Source organism: Mus caroli, unplaced genomic scaffold (assembly GCF_978045245.1).
Source record: "Mus caroli unplaced genomic scaffold, Mus_caroli_1 scaffold_10, whole genome shotgun sequence".
Lineage (NCBI taxonomy): Eukaryota > Metazoa > Chordata > Mammalia > Rodentia > Muridae > Mus > Mus caroli.
Window position 1 is genome coordinate 113,954,449 of NW_028227265.1, and position 19,959 is coordinate 113,974,407.

General features: G+C 43.7%; 1 protein-coding gene across 4 annotated transcripts in view; it reads left to right on the forward strand.

Moving 5' to 3' along the window:
• Positions 1-19,959, forward strand: part of Mcph1 (microcephalin 1) — a 202,087-nt gene that overhangs the window by 11,840 nt on the left and 170,288 nt on the right. For 3 of the 4 annotated variants that reach the window (XR_015048686.1, XM_085844143.1, XM_085844144.1), the window contains exons 3-8: positions 482-600; positions 9,758-9,845; positions 12,805-12,919; positions 14,430-14,552; positions 16,847-16,936; positions 18,734-19,861. Coding sequence is in view for 3 of the 4 variants with exons in the window: in XM_085844143.1 (XP_085700269.1) it covers positions 482-600; positions 9,758-9,845; positions 12,805-12,919; positions 14,430-14,552; positions 16,847-16,936; positions 18,734-19,861 (1,663 nt within the window). In the remaining variant the exon portion in view is untranslated. The remainder of the gene's footprint in view (positions 1-481; positions 601-9,757; positions 9,846-12,804; positions 12,920-14,429; positions 14,553-16,846; positions 16,937-18,733; positions 19,862-19,959) is intronic. The other variant, XM_085844145.1, reaches the window with a different exon arrangement.

The window sequence follows — 19,959 nt, forward strand, 5'->3', positions numbered from 1 at the left end:
TCAGTTCTATGCTTGGCAGCTTTATTGTGGGGAGCAAAGGTGACTGGAGCACAAGCTTTATGAGGAGAGGGGGTAGGGGTTACATGAACACTAATCCCCGTTCTAACTGCAGCAGCTGTATTTGGTAGGGAGAGGTTGAAACAGGCTCTCACCGTGTAGTTCTAGCTGTCCTGGAACTCACCATGTAGACCAGGCTGACCTCAGACTCATGAAGATTCTCCGGCTCCTGCTTCCTGAGGACTGGGTGCTGGAATTAAAGTTGTATACCACCACACTATGCAGAAGCGGGTGTGTTTTTTCAAGCATCTTTCCACATTCACCACAGTATTTTTCTGGTGTATTCCAAGAAGTGAAATTCTGGTGTAAGGTTTTCGATCATTTCATTTTGACAGATTTTGAATGGTCATCTTTTAAATAACTTTATTGAAGAAATTATAGGTAAATAACAGTAAGTATTTTGTTCTTTTCATTTTGTCCACAGGTTTCAAAAACCTTGAACAAGCAAGTGACCCATGTGATCTTCAAAGATGGATATCAGAGCACCTGGGACAAAGCCCAGAAGACGGGGGCAAAGCTGGTTTCCATCCTCTGGGTTGAAAAGTAAGTAGTCGCCATGGAGACCGTGACAGCACTGTGTATGGTAGTGCCTGTTGCTGTTAACAACATTCCGTAGACTTGCTGTGCAGAACTTATTTTATCATAGCTATGGAAGTTTCTTTTCATGCATCATTGGCTTGAACGTGCCTATGCTCTCTTGATATTCCCTCTGTTGTGTCTTTGTCCTCATTTCCCCTTAAATGGTCATGTCACTTCTTAAATATCCTATCTCCAAATGCAGTCACTTTGAGGTTTAGGTAGTTAGGAATATAAGTTTTTAGATTTTTGAGGATGCAATCCATCCATCAAAGGGAAACTTAGGTGGGAGTTAAGGTCGTTAGGTCAGGGTACATAGTGTGGAGACTTGTGTGGGTGAAGTAGACCCATGTTGAGGTTTGGCCCGTTGCTATGTATTGTAATGCTAAATTCTGCACTGAAGGTCTGGGTCTTCTACGAGTGAATCCTCAGGTTTACCAGCTTTTGTGCAAACCTTGTTCCTTGATTTAAAACTATTGGTTGAGTAAAGATGCCTACAGCTTATACCTGAGCAGAAGAGAGGTACTCGGGGCTTTGGTCTCAAACTTGGAGTCTTGAGGTAGGACTACTAGGAGGATGCTTGAGGAACAGAGAAGAGAAGAGAGAGCAAGATACCATGGGCGAGAATTGTCCATAAGGGCTAGCCAGTCTGAGTCAGAGCAGCCCAAGCAGAACAGGGCAAGTTATAACTTGGGATTATTAATAGGCAAGTAGATACTAATAGCTTAGAGAGTAGATATCTGCCCAGCTCTAACACTGTTAAGACTTATTATAAATATAAAAGTTTTATGCCTTTTATTTGAGAACTAAATGATCCGAGGTGGAGTAGAAATGCCCAATTGATATTAATATTTACCACAAATGAATTGTGCTGGAAACTGAGGTTAGGGCGGAAGCTGGTGGTGACAGTGAGCTGTTGGATGTTCAGACCAGATCAGAATGGTAGTGATGTAGTAATGACTGACTAGTTCAGGATTTTAAAAAGTCATGTGTGCATGTATATGTATAATTTTCTATTTACATGGGTTGCTGAGAAAGGCTATGGTTCATTGTCTGACCTAGGCTGGAAATTGAACCCAGAACCAGAAAGATGGTTTTGGCTGTTGGCTAAGTTGAAGAAGGCTTTAGAGACCTGGGGGGTGGAAGCTGAAATGATACACATCAGAGTCAGGACTCTACTGAAATGTGCCAAATCCTATTTTGGATATTTCCTTAGACAATGCTCAGTGGAGGTGACAGGCAGGTGAGTGGGTAGACAAATTCAGGGGGAGATTGGCAACCAAGATATGGGAGCCATCTGTACTGGGGGTTAAATAAAGTTACATACTAGCAGTGAGCCTTGGTAAACAGGTGGAGGAGAAATAAAGTTGAGTGTTCCTGGGTCTGGAAGTCAGGCTAAGAAGGAATTGGGTTAGGGCACAAAGAATGAAGAATTTATATTTTGGAAAACACAGTTGAACTATCAGTGTTTATAATATTTCTGACCTCAGATGTGTGTGGTCCTGTCCTCACTGGGAAAGTCTTCAGCTCGCTTGGCACAAGCAGGATGACTCAGTTGTGACACTGGGCTTTGGCTCAGATTCCACAGGTAGGAACTCAGTCCTTCAGGTCTGCCTTGACTTGAGATGGCAGTCTTAAGTCCAGGCCTCTGCACTTCCGTTCCATCAGCTGTAAACTGGGCTTCTATTACTCCCTCCTTGAGTTGATGGTTTGTTGGAAAAGCTCACAGTATTCGAGGAAGAACTTCTCCCCTCCCCTGGCCTTTTAGGGCTCCTCACCTCTCCAGGTATATTAGGTTGCTGTCCTCACTCCTCTAGTCTGGTGCCTGTCAGGAACAACTAAGTAGAAGAGCTGCACAGGGTGTTGGCCTGAAGCCCCATACCCTCTGCAGAGGCACTGCTTCTCTGTATGTATTTATAAGATGTGAAAGCTTGTCACCCCGCCTTGCTGGCTTATATGGGGTTGAATCTTCAGTGTTCACAGTTGGGGAATGTGTGAGTGGGGTAGAAGTTTTAGCCTTGAATTCTCAGTTGACTCTTCTGGGCTAGCTGAATTCCTGCCGTAAGTCAGCCACTGGCAGAAGCTCATCAAAACAGAGCAGGATAAAGGATTAACACTGAGGAATCTTAGCGGAGAAAAGCTTCATGACAGAAAGTGTGACAGTGGCCAGTTAGATCATGCACGTCTGTTCTAGGCCATGTTTAGTTTTACACAGGATGCCTCAGGAGTGTAACGCTGACACTTCCTCTCCTAGTGTCCAGTGGTCAGCCTCCTGCCCAGGACTGCTACATTCCTGCCAGGCTGTCCAGGAACCAGCACTCAAATGATTTCTCATGCCTTACTATATTATATTCTTCACTGTTTTTATTTAGATTTCTCTTAGTTTTCTGAAATAGCAAGGTGACTCCTTTGTGCTGCACGATTCAGGAAATGCCCTATTCTAGAGTCCTTTACTGCTCAAGTTTCTCCTACCTTGGGTAGTTAGTTAAGGAGCTAGAATGGGGGTGGGGGGATAGATGTGTTCTAGTTGTTAAATACAAATCAAAGAGTGGCTCATGTAATCCCTGTCCTTGGGAGGCTAAGGCAGGAGAATTACTGTGACTTCTGGGTTAGCATAAGATACAGAATAAGACCGTGTTGACGAACAAACAACAAAAATTAAAGTCCAAGTGCCACCTCCCTGGGCTCTGAAGTAGCTAGAGCTGGGTCTGTTGTCAGGGCTGCCTTGAAACATTTTTCCCTTGGCCACTAGATGGGGCACTAATGTTATGCATTTCTGAACTGTAGAAGTCTCATAGGAAGGATTTTCAGTTACTCATAGAGTGCTGGATAAATGTGAGGCTTTCTGCTATTAGTGCGGTTTGTTTTATCGTTGTTAATTAAGTGTCTGTGTGGGTATGTGCACATGAGTTACCCAAGGAGGCCAGAACCATCATATCTCCTTGGAGTTGGATTTAAAGCTGGTCGTGACCTGCCTGACATACATTCCAGGAATTGAACTCCAGTCCTCTGGAAAAACATGTAACTACTGAGCCTTCTCTCTAGCCTTGGGTTGTTTGTTTGTTTGTTTGTTTGTTTTTTGTTGTTTTTTGTTTTGTTTTGGGGTCTTTTTGCCTTGATTTTGAGACAGGTCTCACATTGTAGCCAGAGGCAACTTGCAACTCACTATACAGATCATATTGGCCTGGAGCTCAAAGAGATCTACCTGCCTCTGCTTCCAACATGCTGAGATTAGAAATGTGTATAACCATGCCTAGCTCAGTGTAAGTTTTTTTTTTTCTTAAAGATTTACTTATTTATTTTATGTATATGAATTCTGTATATGTCTTCAGACACATCAGAAGAGGGCATCTGATCCCATTACAGATGGTTGTGAGCCACCATGTGGGTGCTGAGAATTGAACTCAGAACCTCTGGAAGAGTAATCAGTGCTCTTAACCACTGAGCCATCTCTCCAGCCCTCAGTGTGAGGTTTTATCACTACTTCTTACCTGTTCGCCTGTGTGAACATGTAAGGTCCCTTGCCTAGATATATGTTACTGGCATTGTGTTTCCCTTCATGTGGGGACTAACAGAATCCTGGATCTGAGCCTTTGTGTCCTGTCACTCTGATCAGTGAATTGTTGAGATGCTTGTTCTAAAGTGGGACAAAATGCGTCTTCTCTAACTAATATGAACCAAGGCTTTCCCCAAAACTCTTACCTACAAAAGATGATTGGTAATTTAATGAACTTGGACTGATGGTCTGTGAGTTAAACAACTTTTGTAAACCAGAAGGAAGGTGGTAGTGCTTACACACCAGAACTGGTGCAGGCAGTCCATACTAGCAGACTTTGTGCTTATGGTGACTGGGATATTCTTACCGTGGTAATCGGGATCCCCAGATTCAGTTGTGCTCTGTTCAGATGAGTCCCAACCATCTCCTTTTGCTCTTCAGTAGAACAAGTTGGTATGAGCTACTCTGTTAAACTTGTAACTGTGCTAGAAAAGAGGCACATACGATACACTTAACTCCGCTTCTCTCTCACCGTTCTCGCTGGGCTTTCTTGTTTGTTTTCTTTCTCCTTTTCTCTCCTATCATCTCCCACCTTCTCTCCTCTCACGATCTAACTGTATCTTAGGCTGGCCTTCAGCAGTCTTTGTGCCTCTGCCTCCCCAGTGTTGGGGTCATCAGCGAGAGTCAGTGCATCCAGCTCTCGTGGTAGGACCATTCTGAAGCTGTGGGTTCTGTAGGCTTAAGTGATGGGCCTTTCTTAAAAGCAGCTTTGTAAAAGTGTGGCTTAAATCAAGTGTGGTGGCTCATGTCTGTAACACTAGGATCTGGGAGGCTGAGACAGGAGGATCACAGCGTTTAAGGCCTTCTAACTTGTTCCAAACAACCTGGGGTACGATGCCAGACACTGTCTTTAAATGTCCCCTTTGAGTTTATAGATTGGTGTGTTATCTCATAATCACCAAAGTCAAACGACCGGGGTTTTACATGCCCAGAGTACCACCTGCCCCTTTGCAGCCAGCTCCTTCAGCCCTATCCCTCAGCCTGGAGCAGCCTATGATCTGGACTCTGTAGGCAGAAGTTCGTTTCCCTGAGGTAGGATTTCAGGCAGATGGACTCTTCTTGCATGGACTGTTTGGCTTCCTCCACTTGATTGATAGTTTAGAGATTTCTTCATGTTTCACGCAGTAATAGTTTCCTTTTGTTTGTCTAGCCAAGTAGTATCCGTTGCATGTGCATACCACCGTGCATTTGCCAGTGGTGGAAATGTGAGCAGTTTCCCATTTTTGGTTACTATGAATGAAGTTGTTATGGAGATTTGTGTTTGTGCCTTTCTGTGTTTTCATTTCTCGTGGTTTATCACCCAAACAAGGTGGCTACATGGTTTTATGTTCCTCTAGCAGTGTGAATGTTCTTTTGTTCCATGCCTTCACCCACACTTGGGATTTGTCCATCATCTGAATTTAGCAATTAAGAGTGGATACATAGCAGCCTCTCGTAAGTTCTAATTTACATACCATATAATTTTCTCAGTTAAACTATACAATTTACTGCTTTTAAACATACTCAAAAAGAGTTGTACAGCCATCTCCACAATTTTAAAGTATTTTGTACCTTGAGTTGAAGCCTGCGCCCTTTAGCTATCACTCCCACGTCTGAAGCCTCAGCAACTGTTTATCTACTTCCTGCCTTTATAGTTTTCCAGTTCTGGGTATTTTTGTATAAATGCAGATATATAGTGTGGCAATGCCTGAAGCTACTTCTTAGCAAAATCTGTTATGTTGTCCCTTTTATTTCCTTCCTTTTTCTGATCAAATAGTGCTTGATTGTATGAAAGTATATGTATGAGCACAAGCAAAATGCTTATTGGACTCCCAATTCCAGGTTATAGCATCATGGCAGTCATGTCTCTGCAGCAGGTAGATGAGAGAATTGGTTCTGTTCCATCACGGTCAAGAGCAGGGAACATTGAATGTACATGTGTTAATAGTCCTCAGCTCTGCTCCTCCCTGTTTTATGCAATCCAAGATCTCTTTCTCAGGGAATGGTTTCATCCACACTTAAGATGGGTCTCCCCTTCTCCTGTAATGGAGTCAAGACAATTTGTCAAAGATACTCTTGCCTTAATCTAGACAGTCCTTTACAGGCATGCCTAGGAGCCTGTCTCCTAGGTGTTGAGTTGTTAGTTCATAGTAACTATCACAGGAGAGAAGGTAGTCAGCCCTTTTAGCACCACCCTGCGGCTTGACCCACTGTGGACATTATCTAGTACTTGTTTTAATAATTATTTCTTATTTACATGAGTGACTGCATATATGTGTACTGTGTGCATACAGTGCCCACAGAGGCCAGAACAGTGCATCATCCCCTGAACTATACAGTTACACTATAGATGATTATGAGTCACCCTGTGACTAATCCAGGTCTTTTCCAAGAGCAGCACTGCACTAACAGCCAGCCATCTCTCCACCCACAGGCAACATGTATGCATCTTTTGCTCACAAATGTTCTTTCTTTTTATACCACCATAAAAGCCAGTGGCTTGTGCTTGCAGTTCTGATAGGAAGTAGGTAGTTGGATCTTGTGTCCACCATGGATACAGTTCCTGTCACATAGAGCTTTTTCCCTTCCTCCTGTGCTGCCTGCCATCCCAATGTCCAAAGCTCTTGGCTTCTAGTTATCTCACATGGACATAAGAATTCCACCCTGGTGTTAGGAGAGTGGGTGTTTCTCGGCACCCATGTCCAGACCTGCTCACCTGCTCCTCTCTCTTGTGCTCCCCACTCCTGGCTGGGGAGGACCTGGAGTCCTTGACTTCTGCACCTCTTCTAGGCCTGGACTTCCTTTTTGTTTGTTTGTTTGGTTGGTTACTTTCCATTTCTGCAGGCAGCTCTTATCCACTCCTTGTTTTCATTAGTTTATGTCCCATTTGTTTTCTTTTACTGTTATTTTATTGGGATCTGGGGGACGAAGAGAAAATCGTGCACTTGTTCTGTCATTTAACCCAGATGACAAAACCTGTTTTATTCCCTAAACATTGTGTAGTTAATCCTCTGGCCCTGTTGTGCCTACACTGTTGCTGTCAATCTTCAGTGGTCCTTTGGGTACTCTCTTGCTCCTGAAACCTATTCTTTGGGTGATCTATTTGTGACACTTCTTTCAATACCTCTTTCCATAGATAGAGCCTGCAGGGGCAGGAGGTCAGCTCTTAAGCATAGCAGGATGTCCGCAGGGAGACCAGAACTCTGGGTGATGGTCTCTCCTAACTGGGGTTGTCTGCCTGATCTTCCTCCAAGCACCGGGGGTATGTAGGAAAGTTACTTATTTGGGTTTTATGTTGACTTTGTATCTGTCACTTTGCTAACAATGTTTATCAGGGTGTTTATGATGGAGGCTTTATGGTTCCTTAAACAGATAGTATCTTCTAGAATTAGAACACTGACTTCTTCCAATGCTACTTGTATTCTTTTTATTTACCTCTCTTGTCTTATTGCTCTTCCTAAAAGTCCATTCCTCCTTTGAGGTAGGGTCTCTTCATGGAACTCTGACTGACCTGGCACTTGCTCTGTAGACCAGGTTGACTCTGAGCTCCCTCTACCTCTGCCTCAGTGCTGGGATTAAAGTGTGAAGCACCATGCCTGGATTTATAGTTTGTATTCTTTCACTTGAAATATTTACATGCTCAAGTGGGACTGGTTTGTAGGAAGATGGAAGTGTCATTCCTTCCTAGTAGATTGTGAGTGTTGTGAACTATCTATAGACAGATGGCAGCAGCCACAACTGCCAGAGAGGCTTGCCGCAAACATTGTAATTTTGTAACAAGTCGTTCCTATAACTTCAGTAACTGTTCAGAGATTGTGAAGCTGAGGTAGGCTGTATATGTGGAGATTCTAAGGTGGGCCGTAAGGACAAGGGAGATAGGCTGGTAGATGTGGAGACACTAAGGTGGACCATAAGGGCTGGCAGATGTAGAGACACGAAGGTGGGCCGTAAGGACAGGGATGAGCTAGATCGACTGGGGAAGTAGTGAGTGAGATTAGATAGAAAGGATGGGCCTGTGTCCATCAGGATCAGCAGGATAGATTACAGCTACAGAGGGTCAGTTAAGAGGAGGAGGGTGTGGAGAAGAGAGGAAATGAGGTAGGAATGAGAGGAGAGACTGGGCTATGCACAGAATAATTATTATCGCACACTATCAAAGTCAAAGCAAGACCATGACAACATATTTATGCAGGATGGAGAGATGGCTCAGAGCACTGGCTGTTCTTATAGGGGACCTGGGCTCAATTCCCAGTACCCACAAGGCTCTACTCAAAGCTGTCTCAAGCCCTCTTCTGGTCTCTATGGATACAATGCAAACAAATGGTGCACAAAAAAAACCATGCAGACAAAACACTTGTACCCATAAGATGAAATAAAAATAAATGTAAAAAGGTATTTGTGGAACTTGAAAAACAAAGACAGTGAAAATACTGTTAGAATTATCATATATGTCAGTCAATGTTTCTGCCCTGGAGGGATGGGTTTTGAGTCCCTCCCCTCCCTATGATGTCTCAGGTAGCATCAGACTACTAATGAGAGAGGTGCTGCTTGTTGTTCTAGTTCATACTTTCAAACCGCATTTGTGAGGATGCAGTGTCCTAGAGAATTTAAAACCAAACCAAACCAAACCAAACCAAACAGTTACCTTTGGGACCAAGTTTCCGCCCTTTTGCCAGTAGGTGTCACACCTTCCTTGCGTTTTCCCAGCCCTCTTCTCGGAATGGTGCTGTTGGGAAATGTCCCTGTCATTGTTCCACACATGCGAGATGGTGACACTTCCCACTGGGTTGGCTGAATTTGAGTATCAGCTACTGGTGTAAGCACACCTGTGCAGTTGTTTGCCTTGTTGTCTGGGCATCCCCTTCATGCCTGGGCTCTGGCTGCCTGTTGCTGTGTGCTTCCATGTTCACTTAGTTTTACATCTGGCCAGTGATTACTCACTTCTGAGCTGGGCAGAAATTTCCCATGACCAGGAGGTCAGTCACCTGTGGAGTTTGGAGGGTGCTTCCCTCCTGGAGAAGTACTTCCAGGGTGCCCATGGATAGTCCCACTTCAGGCTTGCTCTGATGTGTGACACATCCGCCACTGTCTCCACAGCCTGTTGATCCTGAACCAAATCAGCCTGGGTGGATATTCTAACCCCTGGTTGTGTCTCAGAAGCCTGCCCCACCTCTCTCGAACTGGATGGTTCCTGCATCTCCGTGTAGGGAATGTAGGGGTGTGGGGAATGCTGATTCTGTCTTGGCAATGTTTGGCATTGAACCCAGTTTGTCACATGTGCTGTATGAACACCCCAACATGCTCTCAGTCACTGGGGAGATCCTTGAAATACATCCACCTTCCTCATTCCCCAAGTGCCTGGAGTACAGGTGTGTACTAATATGCCTGGCTTTCTTCGGCTTTTGCACTGGGCAGAGAAGACCATGTAAAGAAGACTCTGGAAAATCTAACGCATCCTGACTTATATTTTGCATGTACTATAGAAGTATATTAACTTTGAACCTGCTGTCTGATAGATACCCAGTTCTTATGTTGCATGTGTATAGCAAAGACAGTTGCTCACTGGGCTACCTTGTCTTGGTTCTACAGATGCAGGATGGCTGGAGCACTTGTTGATGAGTCTTTGTTCCCTGCAGTGAATACCGATGAACATTTACCAAACTTAAGTAGAAAAAAAGTAAGTATGTGATTTCTTTGAGGACAGGGTGGTTATGAATGTATGAACCCTTGTATTTTTATTCCTAGAAATTATACTTTCACAAATATGTTCTGAGTATATTAAGCATGCCAATTAGTTCATTGCTATTTTTACATAAAATTTCTAGATAACTGTAGAGAATTTTTGCTTTTTAGTTTTTTGTTCTTTTCTTTAGTTTATGAATGCTTTGATGTAATCTATAGGAAATGGAAAAGATTGTAGTTAGCCTTGAGAAATGAAAATGTGCCCCAAGGCTAGGCAGCCTTTAGTTGCTTTGTTGCTTCTTTTCTTTTTTATTACATTTTTATTTTATGTGTTTGTGTGTTTTGCCTACTATATCTCTGTCCTTGCACTACATGCAAGTCTGATACCCATGGAGGCCAGTAGAGGACATTAGATCTCCTGGAGCTAGAGTTGCACATGGTTGTAGGCCGCCAAGTGGGTGCTGAGAATTAAATGCAGGTCCTTCTCAAGAGCAGTCAGTGCTCCCAACTGCAGAGCCATCTCTCCAGCCCCCTGGTGTTTCTTAAGTGTAGTTCACTAGGAAGTATCAAAGCACTTTGTTCTCACACAGGAACTGCTGTTAGATTTAATGACCTAATCAAGATTGAATCCAGTGGGTGAGAACTGTATACTTCTACAGAGTAAAAGAAGTAGCTGCGGGCTCTTCTGTGCTCCTGGAAGAGAGTGCATGATTTATATCCATCATGGCTACTGCCGTGAGCCAGGTGCCGGAACAGTGATGACGCAGCAACCCCAAGGCTTCTCTGGAGCTCCTCATCTGATTCTGGGCAGTTCTTTACTGTGACCTGCTCAAGTGAAAGACTTGGGAAAACACATGCAGAGGACATGGTTTTTCTTTAAGATGCTAAGGAAGCTCAGGCCCAGCAGACATCGCTGATGTTTCTTCCCTCTGACACTTCAGCTTGAGTAGTGACCTGGGTAAGAGCCCACCCAGCTTACTGCATGTTAGCTCATGTACCTGCTGCTCACAGTGTCGCTCTGCTAAGCGAGCTCTTCACTTGGCCAGGCTGCCTTTTCTTCACCGTGTAATAGTGTGGTTTTGATAAGCTAATTTTATGTTGCACTTTGTGAGTGGACCTTTCCTGACTATACTCATAGGTAGTCAGTTTCTATGAAAGGGGTTACGTGTGAAATGTGCATTTACTACTTGTGCTCACAAACCAAAAAAATGGAATTGTTGGCTCACTGTGCAAATAACCTTAAATTTTGTGATCTTATCAATAGTGTGCAAGGGCACCTCTATCTTATCCAGTGCCATTGTGTTATCTTTAATCTTTGTCTAGTCTGATGCACAAATAGTGACTGCCTGCATCTGACACTTAGCACTTCTGAAAGCTTTCCTTATTCCAAATGCAATTGCAAGTAAAACATGACTTGAGAAAAATCATTTTAGGTGCTTGGCGGGGGGGGGGGGGGGAATCTCTGCTCTCTCCCTCTCCTGCTGCCCTAGGCTGACCATGGCATTCTGCTCAGGAAGGAGTTTAAACACATCATCATATTATCTGTTCCCTTTGTCTGGATCATGCTCCCCTCAGGTCCATTCACCAGACTGCCCTCCCAGCGATCGGTGACTCTGTGCAGATTGTTGCCTTGCTATAGTCCCCTCTAACCCTGTGCTGTGTAGAAGGTGTGCAGATGTCTTCTTGCTGCAGTCCCCTCTAACCCTGTGCTGCAATAGAAGGTGTGCAGATGTCTTCTTGCCACAGTCCTCTCTAACCCTGTGCTGTAGTAGTAGGTCTTTCTGCTTGAGGCTGCTGTCCTGCTTCTGTCACCCTGTGACCTAAGTTTCCGTTCCAAGGCACTTTATGGATTTGGAACCACTGCTGCTTTGAGATTCTGGGAATTTTTTTTTTTAAAAGCAACTGAATCCTGTTCTGACTGTAGTGATAGAAAGAGACCCAGCACTAAGGTTACAATGTGGAATGTCTATTCTCTGCTTCCCACATACCTATGGACTGGGCCTTATGGGATGAGTACTCCAGGCAAACTGCTAATCCTCCTAACAGAACAGTATGGCCAAGCTACACAAACTGTCCCGCTGTCCAAAGGCAGCACTGGTAACATCTCACCCTGCATCAGTGAGCCTGCTGAACTTAAGCCTAAGCTCCCAGCTTGTACCAGTTATCTGTTAAAGTTGTTCCCTGTCACTCTTCGCCCTTGTACAAGCTGTCTATGCTGAGGCCCAGTGTCTGACACAAGAATGTGATAATGACCAAATGCTTACCTGACTAGAGTCAAGAACAAAACTGGGGCATGCGGCTGCACGGGCCAGAAACAGTACAATTTCAAAATTAGCAGCATCAGCAGCTTAGACAAGGCAACAAGACTCCTTTCTTTAGTAACTAGGATAATGGCTGGTGTGAGGCAAGCAGAGAACCAAGGCTACTTCTGAGAACCCTCTTGGCTGCTGAGAATGCTGACATTGTGAAAGAGTTCAGAACATGGTTATATACAGCCTTTTACTTAATCTCTTAAATTCTGTACTGTTAGTAAAATAATGCCTCAGAAATAAATATTACCAATTCACATACAGTGTAATGAACAACTCATTAAGAAGTTCTTTTAATTTTTGATATCATTAAAGTTACCAAAACTGTATGGAAATGGCTTTCCCTCTTGTTTTAAAAACAGTCACAGTTGTAGGGACTGGAGAGATGGCTCGGCAGTCAGGATCATTTCTCTTGCACAAGACCTTGCTGAGTTTCTTCCTGGCACCTACATGGTGCCTCTTCACTGTTCCTAACTCTGCTTTCGGGGAATCTGACACCCTCTTTTGACCTCTTGGCACCAGCCATTCATGTGATGTATATGCATAAATGCAGGTAAACATTTATCCACATATCAACAAGTAAATCTTTTAAACAGTAAAAGAAAACAATACATCCTCACTAATGTTTATAACCTTTTTGCCTAGCACAAATGTATGCAACCCAAAGATTTTATTCTTAAAACACCAGAAAATGACAAAAGACTTCAAAAGAAATTTGAGAAAATGGCTGAAGAGCTACAAAGGCAAAAGGCAGCTCTAGGTAAGCCACATCCCGTGTGCCTGGCAGCTGCATGGAGGTGGGGAGGAAGGAGGCCCCAGCACGCACCTGCTCACTTGGAGTAGTCACAGGTAGAGCCTCTGGCAAGGGCCATCAGATAGTCTTCATGGCTCGTCGAGTCAGTGGGATCCTGATCTGGGGAGGATTACAGGAGAAAAACAATCTTGTTTCTTTCTTTTGGTTTTTTGTTTGTTTGTTTGTTTGTTTGTTTTTTAAGATTTATTTATTATTATACATAAGTACACTGTAGTTGTCTTCAGATGCACCAGAAGTTTGGTTTTTAAGATTTATCTATTATTATACATAAGTATACTGTAGCTGTCTTCAGACGCACCAGAAGTGGGCATCAGATCTCATTACAGGTGGTTGTGAGCAACCATGTGGTTGCTGGGATTTGAACTCCGGACCTTCAGAAGAACGGTCAGTGCTCTTATCTGCTGAGCCATCTTGCCAGCTCCAGCAATCTCATTTCTTAATTCTGTCTCTTTAATGAATACCTCATCTGTAATGACAATTTTGACAGTTTGGTTTCTTTGAAAAGGAATCTGTTTTTGTTTTAACCCTGGTTGTAGGATATGGGGCTGCTTCAGGTTATCCACAGCAGCTGACTGTGACTTGCCTTGTGCTCTGGGAGGTGTGTGGTTTTGCCAGCTTCAGGATAGTTTCTGTGATTGTCTGTCTGGAGTTCTGGGGATTTTTGAGAGGGTAGATAAATGCTGCCCTAGAGGAAGGGTGAGCTGGTGGTTGGTTACTGGTTGCTCGCCATTTCTTAAGTAGTCTTCTGCAGAGAAGTTAGATATCCTGGAATGAAAAGATCCAACTTACCGTAACCAAGGAACTCAGTGCCCCTAATTGGCAAGAAGTAGGTTAAAGATAACACTGTCCCATCTCCCTTTTCTTATCTAGTGTTAAGGGTTGAAAGGGTGGAGAAGGGTGGAAGAAGGAAGAGCCCACAAAGTAGCAAATGGCAGCTACACAGATCTTTCTGTTTCATATCTAAAACAGGCAAATCATAGACTTTGTTTGCTTTTAATGATGTAGGAAACACCTTGGGCACACTTCCTGTGGTTAAGTTCACTTGTGGGTGTGTGTGGAGGATGAGCAGTGTTCAGTAGGACCACGTCCTAAAACCTGGATATAAAACAAATTGTAGGGGCCAACCCACACTCTGGCTTGCTGGCTTCTTGCTAATTGTATGGTGGTGTTCGTGATATCGCCTTACCTGTGTCTCAATGACTACCTCTGTACATGAGGATGCAGACACCTGTCATCATGTAGGGCCTGGGTACAGCTTGGGGACTAATTTATGCCCTGTCCTGAGCTCAGCAAGGGTCAGCTGGCAGCTAGCTGTACTGGCCGTGCCATGGATCATGGCGGGAGTAGGACTGTCTGTGGGAAGAGAGACCAGCACTGGAGGTAACAGAAATGTGGGGCTGGGGGTGGCTCTTCCAGGAGCTGCTGGTAAGGTGTGACGGTGGAAGTTTGTTTTCAGATGACAACGTTCCTGTCCTCTTGTTTGAGTCCCCTCGCTCACTGGTGTACAGTTCCCCGGTGAATGTGATGAAGAGGAGACTGCAGGATATGAAGGAGAAGAGGGAGAACCTTTCCCCTACCTGTAAGTGGTTGCAGTGTAGAATGAAAAGGATGTATGCTGGCCAACTACAGAAGAGAGGTTACTTGATCTCTACCCTAAGTGTTGTTTTTCCTTTCTACAGTGGGTGGGTCAAGGGATCACGCTGCACCCCCAGTCTCCTTACCTAGACATTTTGAGTGCTTCCTGAATTTAGTACTTAATTTCAGTGGAGACCTTTCTAGTGCTTTTTTCCAGAAGAAATGTGCTTTGTAAGGTTGAGTGTTCTTCAGTTCCCTTCTTGCAGCTCCTTCATCGTTTTCAGTATCTCTTTTCTTTTTCAAAAAATGTAAGGAGCTGATAAAATGGCTCAGAAGTTAGAGTGCTTGGTACCTTTGCAGAGGACTGGAGCCAGTTCCCAGCACCACATTGGGTAACTCATAACTGTCTATGACTCCAGCTCCAAGGGAGCCAGTGCCTTCTTCCGGCCTGTGTGGGAACCTGCATACATGTGTAATTTAGACATACATACACACATAAATAATAAAAAACATTTTTTACAGAATAAAATAATAAAAAACTAAGTTAGTCAGGTCTTTTTAAAAGGAGAATATTTTAATTACCTGTGTAGTAATAAGCACATTTTAATAAAATGACGAGCAATGCTGTGAATAAGCAAAGCCTTGCCTCCCCACTGCTTACACTCCTCTGCTGATGTATGTACAGTTGGAATGATACAGGTGTGCCTTCTGTGTACGGCTGAAGTTTATTTCTTACTTAATTTAGATCATTAGAATATTCTTTTTTGTTTGTGGTTATTGTTGAGACAGAATTTCTCTGTATAGCCCTAGCTACTACCCTTCAACTTGCTTTGTAGACAATGTGGTCTCGAACTCAGAGATCCAGCTGCCTCTGCCTCCCAAGTGCTGCAGTTAACTGTATGCACTACCATGCCAGCCACATCATACACATTTTTCTTAAGCCTTTTCCTTCACTTGCTACCATTACAAACTACACTAGACTCATCTGCATCTCAGGCCCATGAGTATCAGCCATGGTAACAAGTAAGACTGAGATGGACTGTAGCTTTTACAGAGATACCATCATGGTTTTGTTGGCAGCTGAAGCAGGTATATAGCTCTGTCTCATGCACATGTCCAAATTGATTCAGCATGTATATGAACTGAGTCAGAGATTTTTAAAGGCCACTGTGGTGAGTGCATGCCTATAATTCAAATCCTAATATTCAAAAGCTGGAGGTAGGAGGAGCAGGAGCTCAAGAACAGCTTGTAAGGTCAGCCTGAATTAATTTGTTAAAATGAGCTTGTCCCTAAAAATAAAAAAAATAAAAAAATTAGAAAGCCCCCAACACCCCCCTCCATATTGCTTCCAAAGTAACTGTATAAAGGCTAAGGCTATGTAGTTCAGTTCTTGCCTAGTGTGCACAAAGCCCTGGGTTCAGTTCCCAGCAGCAGAACAACTGAACAACCTCAGGATCTGAGGACTTCTGACTGCCCATACCTTCTTTGTATATATGCCCTTGCTTTATAATCACTTTATTAAGTTTTCTCAGGGAAACATCCTCTGATTCTCCTTTTTAAAAAAACGACTTTTAGAGGATGCTTAAGTACTGTACTTCCAGAGGACCCAAGAACAGTTCCCAGAAGAATGTTGGGTGGCTCAAAACATCTTGTGACTACAACTAGAAGGGATCCCAGTACCTCTTCTACACTCATGTCCCATACCCATACACAGAAACACATATATACACATAATTTAAAATAAATTTAAAAAATCTTTGGATATGTTTGTTTTGTCTCTTGTATGGACAGCTTTTGAAGATAGTGCCTAGAGTCTCATTTATTGAATCATTGATGTTCTAGATATTTTCTTTAAAACTGGTTTCTTAACTGAAACACTGTTGACTTTTGGGGATAATTTGTTACTGTGTAGTCTTTCTAAACCAGTTGCCCCTGTCTGTGTCAGCACTGGACTTCTTCTTTCTTGGAAGTAAATATTAGGAACTTCAGTTCTCAAACCGAAAACATTCACTTAATTTGGTTTAAGCTTCATACAAGTTGGATTTTGAAAGTCCCATCTCATGTGATTGTGTGATCATGTTTGTGGGACAGTGATTGATAGGGATTCATTTTGTCAGTCTTAAATCTACAATATACCTGATACAGTTTTTATTCTCGAATTATATTAAGCTTAGACTAAAGGTAAGAGGAATTTCTTGTGTATATGGGATCAGGAGCAGAATGGGTAGATATCCTCTTGTCCCTGTCCAGTAGGCAATTCTGCCATCCAGTTATTGAAACTTGTCATTGTATTATCAGCCTCCCAGATGTTGGAGCAGTCTCAGCAGAATCCATGTGTCAGTCTGTTTGAAACATCCTTGAACATTTCTCACCAACCTTTGAGTTCAGGTAAAACTGTAATATGTATTTTGTTTTTGTAACAGACTTATGATTTGAAAAGTGTGTGTGTGTCCCCTCTCACACTGTACTTTTTGAGATAGACTTTTTATGTGGAGCTTTGACTAGCATGGCACTTCAATAGATACCCAGCTAGCCTTCAACTAGAACCATGTTCTTGTCTCCTCGAGTACTGAGATTACAAAAATGCCCCACCATTGGCATTATTATGGACCTCCTGCTTGAACTCTCTTAGTTAGTTCCTACCTGGGGGTTTGTTTGATTGTTTGCTTTGTTGTGGACATCCTTGTGACTATATATGATTTAAATGCAGTGTAAATGTATATCTGAGAACAGTTAGCACTAAAGAGGAATTATTTCGTGTTTAATTAACCCATGAAGCATATTATTGAAAAGAGTCTGTGTTAACTAGTATAGGAGCCCTTGACCTTTTTTCAAGGTTATATAGCTGTCAGGTGTTGAGTTCTTTACACTTTCCTCACATAAGTCCGTGGGAGGGCCTAAGGGAAGTCTGAGGAACCCCTAAACAACTGTGTTCAAAAGGGCTTCAAATGCCACACAAGGAGATTGAGCTGGGAGTTCTTCCTGTCCGTGGGGTGTATTCTGGCAGTCTGTCCTGCATGTTCTGAGATTGTTTACCCATTCATCTTTTCTTTGCTCAGATTTATATCCCATAGATTAGAAGCAAATGGCAATAACAATGCTGGCTTACCTTTCCCTATACTGTTCTGTGTCTCACTGTACCACACACACGCCCCAAGTCTCCATGAGGTAGGCTGCATCCCACTCCCATTTCACAGAAATGCAAGATCCTGAGGTTGTGAGTGATATACCCAGGCTTCTGACATAAGTAGGCTAAGAATTTATGCTCTTAATGATGTGCCACACTGAATTGTGGCTTATTGAAGAGTGGTTAATGCATTCAGTTCCTAAGAGTAAATCTCAGTATCACTCCAACTGCTGTCTTGGAAGCACTTCAGCAGAGGCCCAGTATCAGCTGACCTTTGCTTTTGCCCCTCCCTTCCCAGAGCACAGCTTCAAAGACAGGGTATCTCTGTTGCCACCGCTGTGCTCTGAAAGCCGAGCTCCTTGTGTTTAAGACACAGTTAGAATCCCAGCACTGCCTCCAGATGGTGTCTTTTCTCTAAAAAAGGAAGCCCTCAGCTGGGCAGCACTGTGCCAGTAGAGAACTGGGTCTGAGTAATGACCACAGGTTCAGAAAAGTGAGCAGAAAGCGCTGACTGCCCTCTAGTACTTCAGTATAGTGAGAGGACAGAAACATGCTGAGTCCTCGGAGGGGCTAGCACTGTGACCTGACAGGATCAGGAGAGTCACAGGTGACACTGACACTCAGCTGATTTTGCAGGATGAGTTGTGTTTACCCAACTTTCTGTATGTGTCAGAAAGCTGGGGTCAGAGTGGAGAACCTGCAGACTCGAGGTGGTGGACATTGTATCATTACTTCTGAGAGAAGTGCAGACTTCATGAGAGGTTGGAATATTGAGAGCCCCACATGCTTCATTTGAAATATAAATAAAACATGAGGACTTGATGGAAGAACAGGGGACAGATATGAGGAGCCGAGTTCTTTTTATGAGGAGAAATGGTTTATAGAAGCCCAAAGCTTAGCCAAGCATGGTGGCACATACCTTTAAACCAAGCCAGCATTCAGGAGGCAGGGACAGACTATCTCTTGAGTTCCAAGCCAGCTAGAGTTACACAGTGACCAGTGACACCCTGTCTGGTCACTTGCACATTTTAAAGGTGATTCTTTGTTGATCTCTCCAGATGAATCCTTTGCCAGTGGTTCCCACTCATCTTTCGGTGATTCCTGTGGAGATCAAGAAAGGAAACTGGGAAGATCTGCTAATGAGATGACCAGGCTGACATGCCCTTCCTCACCTGTGTTGAGGGCAAGCAGTTTTTATGGTTCAGCATCACCCAACCATCTCAGGCAGCCACGTCCTCAGAAAGCTCCAGACAGTCCTTCAAAGGAGAGCATCAACTGTCAGAAGGATGCTACAGGTGCGGTAGATGATTCCGAGAGAAAGCAAGCTGCAGGTGTATCTCAGGGGATGCCTGATGAGAAGCTCTGTCTGTCTCCTACGATGTCCATCATAGAAGAACACCAAGTACAGTTGAGACCCAAGAATTCTTCTGCAAAGAGAAAAAGGGCAGCGGACTTGGGTTCACCTCCAAAAGGAAAACTGAAGAAGAAGTACAAGAGAAAGTCTGCTCTGGCAATACAGTTATTCAAGTCCGACCATAGCCCGCCGTCCACAATCGGACTCATTCCGGGAAATCCTGACGTTGAGGCTTCTTCATATGAGGACTATTTTTCCCCTGATAATCTCAAGGAGAGGAATTCGGAGAGACTTCCTCCTGAGGCTCAACAACTAGCAAGCCCTTCTCTGTTCCACTGCAGAGGTCTCTCAAAGTGGGAGCGAAGAAACATGCTGGAAATGTGTGATTTTACCTGCCTTGGTGAAAAGCACAGATCCATCAGCAGCATTAGTGACTTAATTTCAAAAAGTGCCTCTAGTCTTGAGAAACCTGTCAAGGAGGAAGTGAATACAGCTTCTACCTCCTTGCTTTTGGTGGAGACCTCTGCTATCAACAGCCCAGGGCATTGCAGGCAGCCTGGCCCTCAGCTGAGGGATGACACAGGCCCAGAGGGAAGCAGCCACCCTGACACCCTGTCTAGTTCTGCCCACCACATCACACCCTTGGAAGGAAATAGTACAGAAACCAGAGACCCAGGTGATGGAAAAGGCTCCCCCAAAGAAGGTAGCACTCCTCCTGCATCAGCCTCTCCCGAAGATGAAGTGCACATCTGTAATCTCAGTTTGGGAGAGGATTGTAATGTAGAAAAGTCTGTAGAAGAAAAGGAGAACATAGCCACAGGATATAGTGAAAGTATGTGAGCCTCATTTCCCAAGTATTGTTTGTTCTGCCCGTGTGTAATACTGTGCTCATATTTTAAATCTGTCTTTAATCTTTATAATTTAAGTCCT